At 42.5% G+C, this 20,423-nt stretch overlaps 2 protein-coding genes across 24 annotated transcripts; both read left to right on the forward strand.

The window, feature by feature from the left end:
- Positions 1 to 96: 96 nt before the first annotated feature.
- Positions 97 to 16,923, forward strand: LOC135555441 (phosphoinositide 3-kinase regulatory subunit 6-like). 23 transcript variants are annotated; one of them, XM_064987857.1, is made up of 22 exons: positions 97 to 273; positions 2,645 to 2,733; positions 2,946 to 3,032; positions 3,191 to 3,282; positions 3,409 to 3,477; positions 3,775 to 3,910; positions 4,040 to 4,139; positions 4,422 to 4,599; positions 4,741 to 4,885; positions 7,914 to 8,000; positions 8,111 to 8,474; positions 8,753 to 8,846; positions 9,903 to 10,022; positions 10,204 to 10,314; positions 11,092 to 11,197; positions 11,310 to 11,383; positions 11,621 to 11,711; positions 11,815 to 11,867; positions 12,150 to 12,250; positions 12,437 to 12,635; positions 15,250 to 15,315; positions 15,440 to 16,555. In XM_064987857.1, exons 2-20 carry the CDS (start codon positions 2,697 to 2,699, stop codon positions 12,603 to 12,605), a joined length of 2,214 nt encoding a protein of 737 aa, XP_064843929.1. In that variant the 5' UTR covers positions 97 to 273; positions 2,645 to 2,696; the 3' UTR covers positions 12,606 to 12,635; positions 15,250 to 15,315; positions 15,440 to 16,555. The 23 variants fall into 23 exon arrangements, with proteins under 23 accessions (XP_064843929.1, XP_064843928.1, XP_064843938.1 ...); XM_064987856.1 differs by having other exon boundaries at positions 15,443 to 16,555; XM_064987866.1 differs by lacking the exons at positions 15,250 to 15,315; positions 15,440 to 16,555 and adding an exon at positions 16,846 to 16,923 and having other exon boundaries at positions 12,408 to 12,635.
- On the forward strand, positions 16,873 to 20,141 carry LOC135555443 (major facilitator superfamily domain-containing protein 6-like). Its single transcript, XM_064987878.1, has 2 exons — positions 16,873 to 16,962; positions 17,282 to 20,141. The coding sequence occupies exon 2, from the start codon at positions 17,336 to 17,338 to the stop codon at positions 19,118 to 19,120; it is 1,785 nt and encodes a 594-aa protein (XP_064843950.1). The 5' UTR covers positions 16,873 to 16,962; positions 17,282 to 17,335; the 3' UTR covers positions 19,121 to 20,141.
- Positions 20,142 to 20,423: the final 282 nt, after the last annotated feature.

Consider the following 20,423-nt stretch of genomic DNA (forward strand, 5'->3'; position numbering starts at 1 on the left):
TAAAGGAAGTGAGTATTGGGTCACACATCAGCCTGCCTACATATTACAAAGAAGGTGTGGCCAAATATACTGTTTTAGTTTCTGTAGCCTACTAGATTAGCCAGGAGGGCTGACGCGCGACTCGTGTACCTAGAGAGGCTACATGATAGAATGTGGGTAATGAATTGTCTTTTTTTTTTACCAAACTTCCATCTACGAAAGCAACGGTTTTCCGTGTAGCTGCAGCTCCTCATCAGTCAATTCGTCAACGTACAGTGGCAAAATGCAAGGCAGGTGCGTCTCTGTAGGATTGCTACTGTATCATTGTATTATAGGCTATACTGTAATAGTAAAGTGTATTTGCACCTGTAAAGCAGACTTTTGCGACAGTGGTGTAATAGTGATTGCTGCAATGTAGAGTTTGCTGTTTTTACATCTAGAACTCTAACACATATATGTTCTTCTTAATGATCTCAGTCATAGATCACTGCACATTGATATCAATTTCACTGTTGCTTATGACAATTGTTTTGTAAATAGCCTAGGTCAGCAATAGTTTATATGTAGGCTTATGCTGAGCCAGTCAACTGGGTTCCCTAAGGAGTTTTCACCCTAGGCTTGCACTTTTGAAAGTTCACTTCAGTGACAAATTACCAAAAAGGTATATACAATTAGACAAGGATTGATTTGATTGATTGATCTGTGTAGTTAATACATCTTTTCATTATTGGTCTTTCTGCCTTCCAGTTTGTCAGAGAGTACTTCTCAGTTTATAACTAGTCGTCATGCCCTCTACACCCACACATTTCTGTAGACAGGAAACAGGTTAATTCTGGCCTCAAAGTGAGGAGGCTTACTGTACTGTATGCTATGTGTTGATATGGAACAGCAGCATTAGGCCGTTTGAGTTTGTATGAATGTAATAGGGTTTTCATGTATGTTTCTAAATTTACATCAATTCATCAATTATATTTTGTCAAAATAATTTCTCACAAGGTTTCTCTGTATGTATCAACTTTGGTGTCTGGTAGGCTAGGTGTCTCTTATCAAGTGAATGATCAGAAAGTCTTCATGTTTTTATGAGTTGCGGAGATGTGCCCCCCACCTTCTGTTTCTTGGTTGTCTTAGAGTGCATTTGGCAAATATTCAGACCCCTTGACTTTTTCCACATTTTGGTACATTACAGCATTATTCTAAGATGTATTAAATACATTTTCCCCTCATCAATCTACACACATATCCTGGAATGACAAAGCAAAATAGTTTTTTTTAAACATTTGCAAAAAATAAGACTCTTTACTCAGTCATTTGTTGAAGCACCTTTGGCAGCGATGACAGCATCATGTCTTCTTGGGTGTGACGCTACAAGCTTTGCAACCCTGTATTTGGGGAGTTTCTCCCATTCTTCTCAGCAGATAGTCTCAAGCTCTGTCAGGTTGGATGGGAGTTTTACTGCACAGCTATTGTCAGGTCTTTACAGAGTTGCTCAATCGAGTTCAAGTCCGGGCTCTGGCTGGGCCACTCAAAGACATTCAGAGACTTGTCCCGAAGCCACTCCTGCATTGACTTGGCTGTGTGCTTAGGGTCATTCTCCTGCTGGAAGGTGAACCTTCACCCCAGTCTGAGGTCCTGAGCGCTCTGGAGCAGATTTTTGTCAAGGATCTCTCTGTACTTTGCTCTGTTAATCTTTCCCTCCATCCTGACTAGTATCCTAGTCACTGCCACTGAAAAACATCCCCACAGCATGATGCTGCCACCACCATGCTTCACCATTGGGATGGCGCTAGGTGACGCTTCGCATTCAGGCCAAAGAGTTCAATCTTGGTTTCACCAGACCAGAGAATCTTGTTTCCCATGGTCTGATAGTCTTTAGGTGCCTTTTGGTAAACTCCAAGTGGGCTGTCATGTGCCTTTTATTGAGGAGTGGCTTCCGTCTGGCGACTCTACCAAAAAGTCCTGATTGGTGGAGTGCTGCAGAGATGATTGTCTTTCTGGAAGGTTTTCCCATCTCAACAGAGGAACTCTGTAGCTCTTTCAGAGTGACCATTGGGTTCTTGGTCACCTCCCTGACCAAGGCCCTTCTCCCCCTTATTGCCAGGTGGTCAGCTCTAGGAAGCTTCTTGGTGGTTCCAAACTTCTTCCATTTAAGAATGATGGAGGCCACTGTGTTCTTAGGGACCGTCAATGCTGCAGAAATGTTTTGGTATCCTTCCCCAGATCTGTGCCTCGACACAATCCTGTCTCTGAGCTCTACGGACAATTCCTTTGACCTCATTGCTTGGTTTTTGCTCTGACATGCACTGTCAACTGTGGGACCTTATATAGACAGGCATGTTGAATTTACCACAGGTTAATTCCAATCAAGTTGTAGAAACATCTCAAAGATGATCAATGGAAACATGAAACAGGACCTGAGCTCAATTTTGAGTCTCAAAGCAAAGGGTCTGAATACTTATGTAAATAATGTTTTATATTTTTAATAAATAAGCTTCGTCATTATGAGCTATTGTGTGTAGATTGAGGGGGGGGATTATGTAATCAATTTCAGAAAACGTCTGTAACATAACACATGTGGATAAAGTCAAGGGGTCTGAATACTTTCCGAAAGCACTCTAAATCCACTATGTAAAGTACATGTGGTGTCAAGCCCTGCTACTTTATCTAGGTGGGAGCCCATGATGCTAAAATGTGATGTTTGACCTCCAAATTCTCTTGGGATGAATAAGGAAACAACCCCATGGAACCCTCCAGTAGGTAAACGTTCACTTACTCAGTCTTTGAACTGATACAGTATTTAAATGATTCATATATACTTTGCTCTTTACTGTTTGTCCCTTTTAATTACTTTGGTAGACTGACATCTAGTAGTAAGAATCCCCACACATAGGACCACTGTGTTTTTAAACAGAGCTGTTATCTTGTCTAAATATGACATTTGATGTTAATTAATAACTCTATTATTGTAGCTGACAGTATGTCGTCAGCAGTGGAGGCCAGTATGTACAACAGTATTCAGGCCATCCTCAGACAGGCTGCCTCCTCATGCAACAAAGGTACATTATCAGTGCATACAACAATAAAAAGTCAGCGATTATCACATTCATCATTATGTGGCATAATTATAGATTATACAGTATTAATAGTTTTACAAATGTAATAGACTTGAGGACATTATGTGGTCAATTCAGCAGCCTTGTTTGACTTCCTGAAGGCATGCTGAGGTGGACTCTTCATAAGAAGGTGGAGACCCATCCATCTAACAGTGTCTCACTGGTCAGGGTTCTGGTCAAAGAGCTGGAGAAGGTTGGTCTGACACTACTAGAGTATTCTGTTCTTGCAGAATGACACATGCCCTTTGTCTTCAGAAGTATATTTGGCAATTTTAATTGTCAGTTTTATGATGAAAGCTTCCTTCATTTGTTGATTCAGGTGGAGAGGCTTGACTATAAGATGCATGTCATTCCATTGCTTCACACTCTCAACTATGTTATTATTCAGGTCAGATTAATTTACCTTCCCTTCATCTGAAATAACCTTGATCAGAGAGCAGAAGGTCCTTTATTAATGACGTCTAGTTTACTGTGTTATTTCCACGTATCATATTTCTTGTGTTGATTTCCTGGTTATCTTTATCCTGCTTAGAATAATTATATTGTTCCTTGTTTGTTTTAGTTTGGGATGCCCTATTCATGCTATGTGATTGTTTTGTGTTTGTGATTGTTTTTACTTTCCAATCAGCTCTGATGTTTGTATCTGATTGTGAAGGCTGCTCTTTTTATTCCGTTGTGTCGGCAGCAGTCCAGCCACATTCCATGTAACCTGTTTCAGAGAGTGTATGAGTGCTTCAAACGGCTCCTAACACTTCCAGAGCCCTACTGTACTATCGCACTGAGATACATGAGAAGCATAAAGATGGAGCAGATCACACCAGGTACTCATCACTCGCACTTTACACTTTACACAGGGGCATGTACTGTGGCACAAGCACATTTGAATCATATGAATACAGTATACAGTTCTCCAAACATGTATTTACCTTACTCCCTTTGTTCTGCTAAAGCTCCCTCCCCGACAATAACTTCCTCCACAGGAGCTTTGTATCAGAGAAGGGTGATTGCTGAGCAGAGCCTAAAGAACAAACATTTCCCCCAGCAGGAAAGGTGAGTTTAAAACACCCACGAACACATATGCCATCAGAAGATATTTTACACTCCCCACTGAAGTCAGTTTGTAGTCACTAGCAACAGGTGACTAATTTAGTCATGGTCATTTCTCATAAGGTGAGGATGGGGGGTTGTTTGCTATGTGTGAGCTGTGGTGTCACTTTCCCTTTCACAAACTGATGCTTTTGAATGAGGACTTTCCTGTCAGCAACTCTGAGGTTGTTCTGTATCCACAATAGCTATGCTTACTGGCTGCCCCTCTGACTGTGTCCCCTGTAGGGTATTTGTGTTTGCAGACCCGGCTGTGTTCTCAGGGCCCCTGTGGCAGGCGGTGAGGGCAGACCTGGTGCTGGCCAGCCCCCAAAGTGACATACTGGCAAGACGGGTGTTACTGCACACTCTGCAGGCTGGACTGGTGAAGGCCTGTCATGGTCCCATACTGACTCAAGCTCTGGAGGTGAGGGAGGTCAATGGGCTGTGATGATATGAGACGTTTGGATTAATTGATTTCATATCTTGGTATTTGTGTGCATCAGATGGATGATGAAATCATGTGTGTGCCTGCATGTGTGCGGGCGTGCATGTGTGTGTGCCGCAGGATCTAGGAGAAGATGTGGAGCAGTACTTCCAGGAGGTGGTGTTAGCTGTAGAGCAGAGTATAGAGAACGGCAAGGCAGGTCGTGACCAGTACCTAACCAGGCTACAGCACATCTACAGTGACATCCTGACCTCTGCTAACCAAGGTGTGTGTAAAGCAGGATAGGGTTGGGCGGTATCCAGATTTTCCTATTGTCATACCGTCCTTACGGTATTACAGATTTAGTATACAAGGGGGCACCAGAAAACCCATTGGGCATCTATTTTCCATAATGCTAACTAAATTAGCACAAGTCATAGCAAATTTCCATGAAGGCTGCTAAGCTAAATATGCTAACAAGCGCAAACGAAAATAAACTAATTGCAAAGACAGGCAATCCAGCTCATGAAGTTATACATACAGTACCAGTCAAAAGTTTGGACACCTACTTATTCCAGGGTTTTTCTTTATTTTGACTATTTTCTACATTGTAGAATAATAGTGAAGACATCAGAACTATGAAATAACACATGTGGAATCATGTGTTAAAAAAGTGTTTAAAAAGTGTTAAGCAAATCTAAATATATTTTAAATTTGAGATTCTTCAACGTAGCCACCCTTTGCCTTGATGACAGCTTTGCACACTTTTGGAATTCTCTCAACCAGCTTCATGAGGTCGTCACCTGGCATGCATTTCAATTAACAGGTGTGCCTTGTTAAAAGTTCACTTGTGGACTTTCTTTCCTTCTTAAAGCATTTGAGCAAATAAGTTGTGTTGTAGGCTTGGTTCAGAGAAGATAGCCCTATTTGGTAAAATTTGGTAAAATACCAAATATGGCAAGAACAGCTCAAATAAGCAAAGACAAACGACAGTCCATCATTACTTTAAGACAGTCAATCCAGAAAATGTCATGAACTTTGAAAGTTTCTTCAAGTGCAGTTGCAAAACCCATCAAGCGCTATGATGAAACTGGCTCTCATGAGGACCGCCACAGGAAAGGAAGACCCAGAGTTACCTCTGCTGCGGAGGATAAGCCCAACAAAAATTATTTACAGAGTTCAAGTAACATACACATCTCAATATCAACTGTTCAGAGGAGACTGCGTGGATCAGGCCTTCATGGTCAAATGCCTGCAAAGAAACCACTACTACAGGACACCAATAATAAGAAGAGACTTGCTTGGGCCAAGAAACACAAGCCTTGGACATTAGACCGGTGGAAATCTGTCCTTTGGTCTGATTAGTTTAAATTTGAGAGTTTTGGTTCCAACCGCCGTGTCTTAGTGAGACGCAGAGTAGGTGAACGGATGATCTCTGCATGTGTGGTTAACACCGTGAAGCACAGAGGAGGAGGTGTGATGGTGTGGGGGTGCTTTGTTGGTGACACTGTCAATGATTTATTTAGAATTCAAGGCACACTTAACCAGCATGGCTACCGCAGCATTCTGCAGCAATACGCAATCCCATCTGGTTTGCACTTAGTGGGACTATCATTTGTTTTTCTACAGGTCAATGACCCAACTCACCTCCAAGCTGCGTAAGGTCTATTTGACCAAGAAGGAGAGTGATGGAGTGCTGCATCAGATGACCTGGCCTCCACAATCACCCAACCTCAACCCATTGAGATGGTTTGGGATGAGTTGAAACCGCATAGTGAAGGAAAAGCAGCCAACAAGTGATTAGCATAGGGTGGCTACTTCGAAGAATCTCAAATATAAAATATATACCGATTTGTTTAACACTTCTTCAGTTACTACATGATTCCATATGTGTTATTTCATAGTTTTGATGTCTTCACCTTTTTTCTACAATGTAGAAAATAGTAACAAATCAAGAAAAACCGTTGAATGAGTAGGTGTGTCCAAACTTTGGACTAGTACTGTATATAGGTAGGAGCTACCGAATGTCATTTTCGTGAGTTTGGACATTTTACAAGTGAATGAGAGACATTGTGCAAAGGAACAAAGGTTTGGAAGGAAGAACAGTTCTGGCTCTGAAGCATGTGTACACACTGTGTCTGTGTGGAGTCTGGAGTCGCTAGGGCAATGGGCCTGCCTGCTCTGCTTGGAGAAGAGGGACGGAGTAGTAGACAGCCAAGAACGTAGAGGAGAAAAAACGCAAGGAAATCAAGATAGTATTGGCAGCTGTACAGGTCTGTCAAACACGGCAGAAAGCTAACACCTGTTATCTATTTATTTCAGCCACTTACTTAGATAACTAGCAAGTTAAACTTAGGGGTCGTGTTAACAAAGAATTCTGCGTTTTTCACTAAGAAAAGACAAAACGCATAAGAAATACCTTGATGCGTTTTATAAATGCAGATCTAAAATGTTTCTTCATGTAATTTCTGCCCGGCATCAGACTTCATGTAATTTCTGCCCGGCACTTCTCCACTTGGGTGAGAATTCACAAAAGGGCATTCTATCAGCAGACAGCCTAACCTGTCTCTGGTCATTTTCATTTATAGCCTACTTTTCTCCTGTAAAATGCTAGATTAACTTTAAGCAAAACATTAGGAAATGTAGCTGGTTACATTCTTTCTATGATAAACATTAGAAATATGTTTTAAAAGACCTTGATTTTTCATATTAAGCTCATTTAGTTGTGTGGCTGCCAGCCAAATGGTGTTGCACTTCCTTTGTCATTTGATAATAATTCACCTATTTTCTTACACTAATGTATTTTCTGTGAAGGAAAACTATAGTTGCACACCCCTGTTCACTCTTTTGAAGCAAAACACTGTTGCCTTTCAAAGTGAAATATAATACCCTTGTCAATACACAGCAGGACTCACCTGCTCCCTCTTTCACCCGTTGTGCTACTTACAAACAACCACGTGACTGGCTTAACTGTTCTGGGGAACTACAGTAAGCTTCATAATGTCAAATAGTGTGACAGGTGAAATGAAGAACGCGATCTGCTTTATCTCCTAAGGTATTGCAGAGGTTTACTGCAGGTATTTACTTAAAGAGTAGCTACAAATACTCAAATGTATTGAAAAACTTCAAAGAAATAATTTCAACAGTATTGACGGTATTGAAAAACCATCCCGTGGCCATTTCTAAATACCCCGGCGCCCGGTGTATATGGTATACCACCAATGGCTAAAGGAGAATAATGAAAGAGATTTGCTGACTGTGACAAACAAGACATTCACTGTTTATTGTGTTATGTTCACTCTCTCTCTGTTCAGACCCAATTGCCGGTGGCTCTCTTTCTAACACTCCATTGCCCTCGCCAGAGATTCAGTTCCACCTGTGGACAAACGAAGAGGAGCTGTGTGAGTCAACATAAGAGAACCTTAGTTTCTAGGCCATTATAAAGACTTGAGAATTCTGTCAAATCAGACTAATAGTGTGGCAATCTTGAATCTTTCATATTTTTCTATAGGGAATGAGCTGGTAAACTTCACCCTAAACGTTTCCACCTCTGAGCGGAACTCTATGTACCAGGAGGAGGAAGAGGAGGATGTTTCTAAGAGGGTTTCCCACCTGTCTGTTGATAGTGGAATAGAGAAGGACCTGTCTGACATGGGGGAGCGGGAACAGAGGAATCCATTCACTCGGTCACGGTCACCGTGTTTCAGAGGGAGAATGAAGCCAGAAGACAAAATGGCTCTGGTACAGGAAAACATCAAGGGGCCCACCAGTAGCACCCCTCTCCCTAAAGAGGAGGGGAACCATACTGCACGCATAGTGATGATGGGAGACAACAGGGTGCTGGGGAGACTGGCCAAGGTGTATCACTCCATCCGGTAGGATGTACTTCTACTTACCCTTAATGTCCCTTAATACCAAGTTCCCTCCTCATACATGTGAAATTCAGTTTTTTCCAAAGTGACTTACAGTCATGCGTGCATACATTTTTATGTATGGGTAGTGCTGGAAGTTGAACCCACTATCCTGGCGTTGCAAACACCATGCTCTACCAACTGAGATACAGAGGACTGCTGTACACTGTAATTACACTGTAATTCTGTCATTTAGAAATGTGTGTGAACTATTTTACAATGTGCATTACTTTTGTTTGCAGAAAACGGGAGGCAAAACATCTCATCTTGACCAAAAGAGTGAACCTACAGATATACTACATCCCTGTCACTGATGAGCCTATTGTCAATTCACCTGTGAGCAATAATCCAGTTCAAAATCCAATGATCAAATCAAAGTTTATTTGTCACGTGCGCCGAATACAACAGGTATTACAGTGAAATGCTTACTTACAGGCTCTAACCAATAGTGCAAAAAAGGTATTAGGTGAACAATAGGCAAGTAAAGAAATAAAACAACAGTAAAAAGACAGGCTATAAAAGTAGCGAGGCTATAAAAGTAGCAAGGCTATAAAAGTAGCGAGGCTATAAAAGTAGCAAGGCTATAAAAGTAGCGAGGTTACATACAGACACCGGTTAGTCAGGCTGATTGAGGTAGTATGTACATGTATATATGGTTAAAGTGACTATGCATATATGATGAACAGAGAGTAGCAGTAGCGTAAAAGAGGGGTTGGCGGGTGGCGGGTGGTGGGTAGCGGGACACAATGCAGATAGGCCAGTTAGCCAATGTTGGTCAGGCCAATTGAGGTAGTATGGACATGAATGTATACTTAGAGTGATTATGCATATATGATCAACAGAGAATAGCATCAGCAATGTAAAAGAGGGGGTGGGGTTGGGGGGGCACACAGTGCAAATAGTCCGGGTAGCCATTTGATTACCTGTTCAGGAGTCTATGGCTTTGGGGTAAAAACTGTTGTGAAGCATTTTTGTCCTAGACTTGGCACTCCAGTACCGCTTGCCATTAGGTAGTAGAGAGAACAGTCTATGACTGGGGTGGCTGGGGTCTTTGACAATTTTTAGGGCCTTCCTCTGACACTGCCTGGTGTAGAGGTCCTGGATTGCAGGCAGGTTAGCCCCAATACTGGGCCATACGCACCACCCTCTGTAGTGCCTTGCGGTCGGAGGCCGAGCAATTGCCGTACCAGGCAGTGATGCAACCATGCTCTCACTGTTGCAGCTGTAGAACCTTTTGAGGATCTCAGGACCCATGCCAAATCTTTTAAGTTTCCTGAGAGAAAACAACAATAATACCAATAATGTAAAATAAACATCCATCTCATGCTGCATATGTACAGTAACCGGTATGATTTGCTAGGTTATGGAACTTAGGTCTTTTCTCTTTTTCAGGAAAGCACATCACAAGTTGGAGACAGGTTGTCTCTAGCCTCGTTCTTAGGAAGGGTCGATCCCTGGTACGAAAGCAACATCATCAGTTTGGGAGCCATGATTCCAAAGCTGGCAGGAACGGTAATGAGTCCTAATACATGTATCGTTTTATAAAGTAATCTCATTCTGATCATGATTGTCCAGAAAGATCCATCAAATGGGTTCAAGGCTACCTAAATGGAAAGGGTTTTTTAAGATAGAAATAGACATCCAGTCATGTCACAGTGAGACCTAATACTGTGTCTACTATGCGCCATTGCAGCAGTCCAGTCACAGCAGGTCATCAGAACCCAACCACTTCCTTGTGGACGTCCTCTCCTACTACCTTCGCTGTGGCCTACAGCCTGTCCACTTCACACTCTACTCCGTCAAGGTCTGCTCCCTGAGATACATCCACATGTCATAGTCACATGTGTGCATGTGTGTTATCAGCAGGATGTAACACCAACATATGGCATCCCATGAATAGTTCATACATAGTTCATAGCCTATATTAACATAATGATTACAGTTATCATCCGGGGTTAAATTGGGAATTTGGAGGTTGGAAAGCCCTATTTGGAGGGGGTGGGACTAGGATTGGAGTTGGAGTTAGGGTTAGGGCAAGAGCTAGGGATAAGTTTGTGATTGGGACCAGGGTTAGGGTTGAACCAGATTGTGGATGTAAAGCTAGGCTTAGGGTTGTCGTTGAGTCTAGGTTTAGGGTTGAACCGGGATGTGGACATGAAGCTAGCATTTTGGTTAGAGTTGAGGCTAGATTTAGGGTTGAACTGGGATGTGGGCATGGGGCTGGGAATAGGGTTGTGGTTGAGGTTAAGGGTTAAACTGGGATGTAGACATGAATCTAGGGTTAGGGTTGTGGTTGAGGGTTAGGGTTTAACAAGGATGTGGACATGAAGCTAGATTTATGGTTGCTGTCAGCCCAGGGTACCGTAGCCTTAATCTTAACCTTGGTTTATCATACGTTTTATCCTTCTTTCTTCTTTGGACCCGTAGATTGCTGGAGCTTGGCTTTCCCTTTGACCCAAGGTGCAGGAGCCCTGCTTCGGTTAGCTCCGGCTCAATTTAACCACTTGTTATCATGAAGAGAGAAAAAAACACAATTTGACCCTAATTTGAGCTTGTTCTTGTTGCCCTGTTGTGTTTTTAGATCTCTGTCTCTGGCCAGACTGGCAGCCCTGTGGACGATGTGTTTGTGTCCCACCTCGATGCTGAGTTCCCGGAGTCTAAAACACTCAGAGAAAATCTGAGACAAGGTACTGTTGTCACAACTGTGAATGCAGCATGAACCGTGTTGTCAGGACAGGGACAGAAACTAGATGGTCCTGTTACTGCCTCTGTTGGTGATTGCATAATGTCTCTATGCAGAGAGATCTAGTAGGCGACGAACAAGGAAGACACTTGGAACCTGTGGAGTGGTGGTTTCTGTGAATTACAGTAAGGTACTTTCTGAAGCCTTTCTTCCCTATTTGTGTTATAGAGTATTTGATTAGTGGTTAGTGGATGTGTTCATGCTTGGTTAGTGTAGTACAGTATCATTGTAATAATTTAGGAACAAGTAGTACACTTTTAAATTAAAACTAACAACTAAGGAATTATCTAGATATCCTTTTAACCCATATGGCATAATGTCTTAACTACAGTACCAAATGTGTGTGTGTCTGAAATGCTTTCTGCAGGTCTCCTTGAGCAAACAAGAGGTTGTTCAGGGAATGTCAGTCATGACATGTGGAGTGGGCATCAGTGCAATATCACCCAATGAAACAGAAGGTTTGCATTAAAACATATACATGTAGTAACTACATAGCTGTTCTCAATGGCAACTTGGTTTCATTACCTCAAATCAACAATTTGTCATCCCTACTTTCCCTAGGTCTTGATTTCCTCACTGTCAATTTTGACAGTACAAATCCAAGATGCTGCACGGTAAGGATATTTCTGAATGTGTGATAATAAATCATTGAGACCCCAGTAACACCGTATTAAAAAGTACTAAAACTGTCAGTTAGGCAACACACTGCCAGATGTGGTTTCTTGATCGTATCACCTTCAAAGTAGATTATTGATTAAGGCAATTATATATAATGGTAGAGGTTTGATTTGAGCCCATAAAAGAGGGTAGGCATACAGTACTGCAGTTTGGAGTCACATCTCGCAATGATTTTTGCTCCTAACCGGATATTTAATTTGACCATGCTGTGTTGACAGGAGATCAGAACCCAAAACATTAAAATCAGAATCCTGGAGGATAAGACCTTCACTGTCTGTCTGGACAAAGACTGTCGCAGGAAATACACACATGTGCAAAGGTCAGAGATTCAGAGATCACACTCATCAGCAATAGAATGCCACAATGCTCTACCATCTCTATTGATGAATACTATACAGTAGTTATTTGGTTGTCTTTTACAGAGAATTTCCCTGTGCTCAAACTGAAATAACTAAGTAACTAACACTATTTTACAGCATTGAGATCTCTCCATGTTTGGATCCAGGGTATTGCCTCCAGACAAGTTCCAAGTCCAAGTTCAGTGTGGGAGAGGAGAGGGAGTCGGGGCTGAGCAAATACATGTGCAAGATCCTGCCTCTGCCAATCAATACCTTCACTGGCATCAACCACTGAAGGGATTTGATTATTTGGCCCGGGCTCCATCCCAGGCGTGAGCCAGGTGCCCCACTCTGGCCAACGGCGAAGTAAGCTAAAAACAAAAGTGACATTGGTTATGCACATGGAGTAATGAGTAAGATTCTGTGTTTTCACATGCAAAAGGGATTTATTTTGATAAAAAAGTGTTTTATCTGCCTTCCCAATGAAATCTAGTTTTAAAATCCTAACATATGTTTTATGAAAACGATGTATAAGAAAAGAAAACATACAAGAGATGTTGTATGTATTTTTATTTTATTATGATCCCCATTAGCTGTTGCAAAAGCAGCAGCTGCTTTTCCTGGGTTCCACACAAAACATGAAACATGACATAATACAGAACATTAATAGACAAGAACAGCTCAAGCACAGAACCACATCAAATTATTTATTTTTTAACGCACACGTAGCCTACAAATCAATACATACACGCAAACTATCTAGGCCAAATAGGGGAGAGGTGTTGTGCCATGAGAGGTTGCTTTATCTGTTTTCTTAAACCAGGTTTGCTGTTCATTTGAGCAATATAAGATAAGGGCTCTATATAATACTTTACGCTTTCTTAAATTTGTTTTGGATTTGGGGACTGTGAAAAGACCCCTGGTGGCATGTCTGGTGGGGTAGGTGTGTGTGTAAGTTGACTATGCATACAATTTGGGATTTTCAACACGTTAATGTTTCTTATAAACAGAAGAAGTGATGCAGTCGGTCTCTTTTATATCAGCCCTGTGAGTCACGCCTGCTCCCGCTCTTCCTCCCTGTTGCTCGAGGGCGCCAGGCTTCCCAGCATCGAGCACTCCTGCCATCATCATTACACACACCTGCCCCCCCCATCCATCACCCCCCCCCCCCCCATCACACGCATCAGCGATTATTGGACTCATCTGGACTCAATCACCTCTGTCATTACCTTCCCTATATCTATCTGGTTCCCCACTCTGTTCCCTGCTTCTGCATTAATTTTTGTTTGTCTTTGTTTACCTGTTCCTGTTCTGTTACCTGTCTGTTCCTGTTTAAATGTTTGACTCCCCGTACCTGCTTCTCATCTCCAGCATCGGTCATTACACTCTGACTGCAATGAAGAGGAAGACGTGTCGCTCTGTTCTTGGAATTGGTTTTGACCATGACAGTTTACAACCAAAGTAACTCCAAGTAATTTAGTCTCCTCAATGTGTTCAAAAGCCACACCATTCATTACCAGATTCAGCTGAGGTTTAGAACTTAGGGAATGATATGTACCAAATACAATGCTCTTAGTTTTAGAGATGTTCAGAACCAGTTTATTACTGGCCACTCAAGACTGCAACTCTTTGTTTGGGGTTTCAGTGACTTCATTAGCTGTGGTTGCTGATGTGTATATGGTTGAATCAACTTTATTTAATGCCAGTGGCAGGTTAATGGTAAAAATAGTAAAGAGTGGAGGGCCTAGAGAGCTGCCCTGCGGTACAACACACTTTACATATTTGACATTAGAGAAGCTTCCATTAAAGAAACCCCTTTTAGTTATATTAGATAGATAGCTCTGAATCCACAATATGGCAGAGGTTGAAAAGCCATAACACATATTTTTTCAACAACAGGTTATGGTCAATTATATCAAAGTATGCACTGAAATCTAACAGTACAGCTCCCACAATCTTCTTATTATCAATTTCTTTCAACCAATCATCTGTAATTTGTGTCAGTGCAGTACATGTTGAGTGCCCTTCTCTATAAGCATGCTGAAAGTCTATTGTTAATTTGTTTACAGAGAAATAGCATTGTATTTGGTCAAACACATATTTTCCCCAACAGTTTGCTAAGAGCTGGCAGCAAGTTTATAAGTCTGCTGTTAGAACCAGTAAAGGCCGCTTTACCAGTCTTTGGTAGCTGAATTACCTTGGTTTCCCTCCAAGCTTGAGGACAAAGACTTTCCTCTAGGCTCAGATTAAAGATATGAAAGATTGGAGACGCTATAGAGTCTCCTACCATCCTCAGTAGCTTTCAATCTAAGTTGTCATTGCCAGGAGGTTTGTCATTATTGATCAATAACAATACTTTTTCCACCTCTCCTACGCTAACTTTACAAAATTCAAACTTCCAATACTTTTCTTTCATTATTTTTTATGCATGAATATGATGGCTCACTGTTCATTGTTGACATTTCCTGCCTAAGTTTGCCCACTTTGCCAATGAAGTAATCATTAAAATAATTGCCAACATCGAATGGTATTGTGCTGAATAAGCCATCTGATTTGATGAAAGATGGAGTTGAATTTGTCTTTCTGCCCATAATTTCATTTAAAGTACTCCAGTGTTTTATATAATTTATCTTGGCTTCATAATACAGTTTTTTCTCCTTTTTGTTGCATTTAGTCACATAATTTCTCAGTTTGCATTAAGTCAGCCAGTCAGATGTGCAGCCAGACTTATTAGCCACTCCTTTTGCCTCATCTCTTTCAACCATACTGTTTTTCAATTCCTCATCAATCCATGGAGCCTTGACAGTTCTTACAGTCAGTTTCTTAACAGGTACATGTTAAGCAATAATTGGAAGAAGCAATTTCATAAATTCATTAAGTGCGGCGTCATTAATCATGCAAGACCAAAAAATATTTTTTTTACATCATCCACACAATATTTTGCTGTGACTTTTATATCATCTCTTGTACACTATTTTAGGCCCAGCTTTTGGAACTTTGGCTTTCCTGGATATAGCCACTATATTGTGATCACTACATCCAATGGGTACGGATACAGCTTTAGAACAAAGTTCTACAGTATTAGTAAAAATGTGATCAATACATGTGGATGATCTTGTGTCTGTAAACACCCTGGTTATTTGTTTCTGAGTGATGCAACATGTGCCTAGTAGACAACATGACGGAGCATGACGGACTCCCTTCCGGCACCGACAGAGATGGCCGCCTCGCTTCGCGTTCCTAGGAAACTATGCACCCGATGTCACAGGAAGGCCATAAAGATCATCAAGGACAACAACCACCCGAGCCTGTTCACCCCGCTATCATCCAGAAGGCGAGGTCAGTACAGGTGCATCAAAGCAGGGACTGAGAGACTGAAAAACTGCTTCTATCTCAAGGCCATCAGACTGTTAAACAGCCACCACTAACATTGAGTGGCTGCTGCCATACATGTAAAAAATGTATCACTAGCCACTTTAAACAATGCCACTTAATATAATGTTTAATATAATGACTCATCTCACATGTATATACTGTACTCAATGCCATCTACTGCATCTTGCCTATGTCGTTCTGTACCATCACTCATTCATATATCTTTATGTACATATTCTTCATCCCTTTACACTTGCGTGTACAAGGTAGCTTTTGTGAAATTGTTAGGTTAGATTACTCGTTGGTTATTACTGCATTGTCGGAACTAGAAGCACAAGCATTTCACTACACTCGCATTAACATCTACTAACCATGTGTATGTGACAAATACAATTTGATTTGATTTACTGTTCAATTTGAGAATTGCTCTCATTCACCACATTTGCCCATTCACGTCATGGGCCATAGACAGGTGCACTGTGGTTCAGCTTAATTGATGACAATGCCTAGTAGTGTGGGTGGGGTTCAACAGGCACAGTACATTTTTTAGAGCTGTCACTCCTGTCTACAAAAGTGCAGAGATATTCATGAAACACAACAAACTTTTGTCATTTTCTGTAACACATCATTTCACTGTATAAAGACATATTTATCAGTTGTATATTTCCATGCAAATTCCTGATGGACAGTCCAGTGAATTGATGATGTTTGAAATGTATTTAATTTGGATCGCTTTCTACAGTGCTTGTTTGCAATAAATGTTCTGTTTACACTATGCTATTAAAGGAAGGCACTGTGTTTGTAAACACAGAGGAAATGACTTCTTATATCTTACCCGATTTAAATGTTTTGAATGAATATCATAGTTTTACTGTGTGGATATTTTGTATGAATAAACTGAGTTCATTTAATCATGTAGGGCTGGACAAACTCACTACCTGAACTGTTTTTTTTATTTTACCTGTCTCGCGTAGTTGTCATCCTCGCGCCCTGAGGGCGCTGCAGACAAACAGCTTAATGTGTGCGAAGGTGTACAACTGCTTTTTCAACTACAGAGAGGTGATATCAGGTGGTATGCGCTCGTGACAACTGCCAAGAACGATATAAGAGACGTAAAAAGTCAAAGACAAAATAACCGATCACAAAGAATAACCATACGCTAATTAAAGTACTTTCAAAAAGCATATGTTGTGTTAAACAGTTTACCGTAAAAGATGACGTGGACATGTACGGAGTGGACATGCTTCAGTTGAAACAGGTGCATTGACGAGCCTCAAACACACCAGCTGCGCTGAAAAATTGATTCATCGTTTTGACGGTAAGCCATTGTATCCTACTTATGTTAGTGGTTGTTTTTGGATCTATTGAATTAGCTTACAGTTTTTTTATTGAAGGTTTGATTTGGGACATATGGACCATTATCTTTATTTTCAGTGATTTTAGTCATTCTTCGAATAGGCATTCGTTAAATAAAGTTAAATAAAAACATGATTACATTCTCAATGTTAAATATGATTGCTATGTACCTATACTTGATTTTAATCTATATTGCATTATTAAATAGTAAATGTACATGTTAGCTACTGTTTGAAAAATGTTTATGGGTTTCTATACATATTATTTGTGTTTATTCACAGTGCGTTCTGTATGAAGATAGTCTGTGAGACAGCGAGTTCACTTGGCTGGCAGCCATGAAGAGGAACAAGCAGATCGACATTAAGGGTGCACTAGTCCTCTCCAGCACCTTCCACTTCCTGTATTCTTGTGCCAGAGCCTGCATCCTCCCCTTCCTCACCCTGTACCTCAGATACCTGGGCCTCACTCCCTCCATGACGGGCCTTCTCATGAGCACCAAACATCTCATCTCCCTGGTCTGGAGCCCTCTGGCTAGCTTTCTGTCCAAACACTACAACAAGAGGAGGGCAGTGATTACAGGGTCTCTGGTCTGTTCAGCAGGGGCAGCCCTCATCCTCCTGCTCATCCCATCCACAGGCGTCGAGACGCTGACCAGTCACTGCAACATCTCTCACCTCAGTGTGAGCCCCACTGAAGAGCTGATTGACTATGTGCGTGTTGTTGGCAGTGTAATGCCTACCACCCACACTACCATTGTGTCCCAGTCAGCAGCACATGAATCTTCACCTACAGAGACAACCAGTGACACTGTGTCTTCCGCTGTTTCAATGAGCAAAGCCACAACCTACACACTCCAGCTGCAACATTCCAACAATGTGACTACTCAATGGACACAAGTGAATGTATCTGTGGCAAACCACAGTATAGGAGGGGAGAGAAATAGCTTAGAGTCCCACCACGGCACCTCTAACACTTCCCCCACAGTGAGGAGGGTTAGCAGGTCAGCAGAAAAGGAGAAGCAGCAGCAGAGGGAGAAGGATGAGGCCCGCTTAGAGTTCCTGGGCAACCTCAAAGTTATGGACGTCCAGCACCAGCTCTTTTTCATGCTCCTCATCGTGGTGTCGATATGGGAGCTGATGGCCGCCCCTCTGGAATGGACCGTGGACGATGGGCTGTATGAGTATTTGGATTTTGTGGATGCCTCTGATCGCTATGGTAGCACAGGAGTGTGGGGGCTGCTTGGGGCAGTGTGTGGGGTGAGTGGTGCAGGACTGCTGGTGAGCCACCTGGACTGCCTCATTGGCTCACATGCACCCAGGAGCGCTGTCCACTTCTACTCCTATGCAGCTGTGACAACCCTGGCCGTGCCTGTGGTGGCCTTCCTGCCCCTCTACCTAAACAAGAAGCGTAGTCGCTCCACTGGGCTCTTCAAAGCTTTACAGCTGGTGCGAGGGAACCTCCGTGCCCTGCTGTGTGCTGCCACTGCCTTCCTAATGGGGCTGGCGGGGTCTGCAGTGGATGACTTCCTGCTGTGGCAGATGCAGGACCATGGGAGCAGCGAGCTGCACATGGGCCTCTCTTTAGCCGTAGCGTTGCTCTCCCGGGCCGCCTTCCCTCTGCTGAGTGGCCGGGTGTCGAAGCTCCTGAGCCCAGGCAGGGTGCTGCTGGTGGGGACGGCCTGCCTGGCCCTGCAGTGCCTCTACTACTCCTTCCTGTGGGGCCCCTGGACTGCAATACCTGTCCAGGTGCTGAGCTGCTTCAGCAGTGGCGCCTTCTGGTGGGCAGTGCAGGTGCAGTGCGAGGACGTGGCCACACCGGGCATGGAGAGGAGCGTGAGGAGGGTCTACCAGGCCCTCTCTCTGGACCTGGGGGCAGGGCTGGGCAGCATGGCCGGGGGGTTTGTTGTCCACAGGTTTGGGGTATCTGTGCTTTTCAGAGGTGTGGCGGTGATTCTGCTCCTGTGGTGCCTGTTTCTACCCCTGCTCCAGTGGAAAGCCCCACGCCAACGCAGGATCAACTACTCCCGCCTCCTCGCTGCTGACACCAGTGAAGTGAGCGAATCAGAGTCGGAGCAGGAGACTGACTGGCTGGAGAAAGCCATGGAGGATGACAAGCAATAATGACATGGACAGGAGTATAAATCATTAGACCTAAGGAACAATATGCAACACAATGGAAGGATGACAGTATCAATTCTGCTCCTGGAGGATTCCACCACCACTTACAGACATGCCACTCTTAATTTAGTCTGCCGCCTTGCTGCTCCACAAACTGCTAAGTGAATCCATCCCTGGCTGGTTTAATTGAAAACCAAGTATTGCTTTTTAATTCTCCATTACTGCAGCTTTATTCATTTAGTGCTAATGCTCTAGCATTCCCCACCTGCCCAGAAGGCGTTTAGGCATTCTTCAGTTAAGCTAAACACAAACTAAACACAATAGTGAGGACTGCAAGCCTCACTATTGCACTGGAGGTGGATCCATTGTGAATGCAGAGTGATGATAAACTGTCATTTGCATAAGTTATCAAGAAACTCTGGATAGCAAATAACGGAGAAGAATTAAGTGTGAGCAGGTGACTGTGCGAGTGCTTATGAGTGTTAGTACAGTCCACGTTAGGCAGCTTTACTGTCTGTAACATAAGGCCACTTGAGTGCAGGTGTGGTCTTTGGGTGAGACAAAACCCTGGACTAACAGACTCATCCTGTATATGTGGTTTAGCCTGCTCACATGACCGATGACTCTCTTGAGTCCACTGTGAAAATGTTATGTTTTGTTCAACTGTAGTAGAAATCAACCCTTGGGTCAATTTCCTAACTAAACATTAAGTGCCTCTTGTGTGGGGGAAGTATTAGAAGCTATCTGTGGTTGGTTGCTGCACTTGCAGGTTAGATGGTGTTTGCTAAACCTGTATTTCAAAGGATGTTTGCCAAACTTGCCACAGTTTGGCCCATTTTGACCTGACTGTTATTTCAGCATATCCACCAGAGACACTAATATAGTTTAGCACCTCTCCCTGAAACCTTTGTCTAATTAACAGTGCTTGGAGTGGATATAACAGTACATTACATACAGTGGTTGATATACATGTCCAATGACTAGTAGTAAATCAATAAAAAGATGAGTATTATTGTGCCTTGAAGACATTCTCAAATATTGATGACTGGCATTACAATACATTTTGTTTATCTGATGTTTATAGTATATTTATTGATACATTGTAAGTCAATGCAGTGGACAGTATATGTCAATACCTCACAACAGCGTAGTATCAAATGTCAAATATCTTGTGGTGTTTTTAAAGAACACAAGCAGAAAACCCATTGCCTCTTGTGTCAATACGCCTCAATACGCCTCTTAATGTAACAAAGCAAAGGTCAGCAGTATGTGGAACTCCTCTTGAATCTTTGTATTTGGCCTTGTC

The sequence above is a fragment of the Oncorhynchus masou genome, chromosome 15 (genome assembly GCF_036934945.1).
Source record: "Oncorhynchus masou masou isolate Uvic2021 chromosome 15, UVic_Omas_1.1, whole genome shotgun sequence".
Classification (NCBI taxonomy): Eukaryota; Metazoa; Chordata; class Actinopteri; order Salmoniformes; family Salmonidae; genus Oncorhynchus; species Oncorhynchus masou.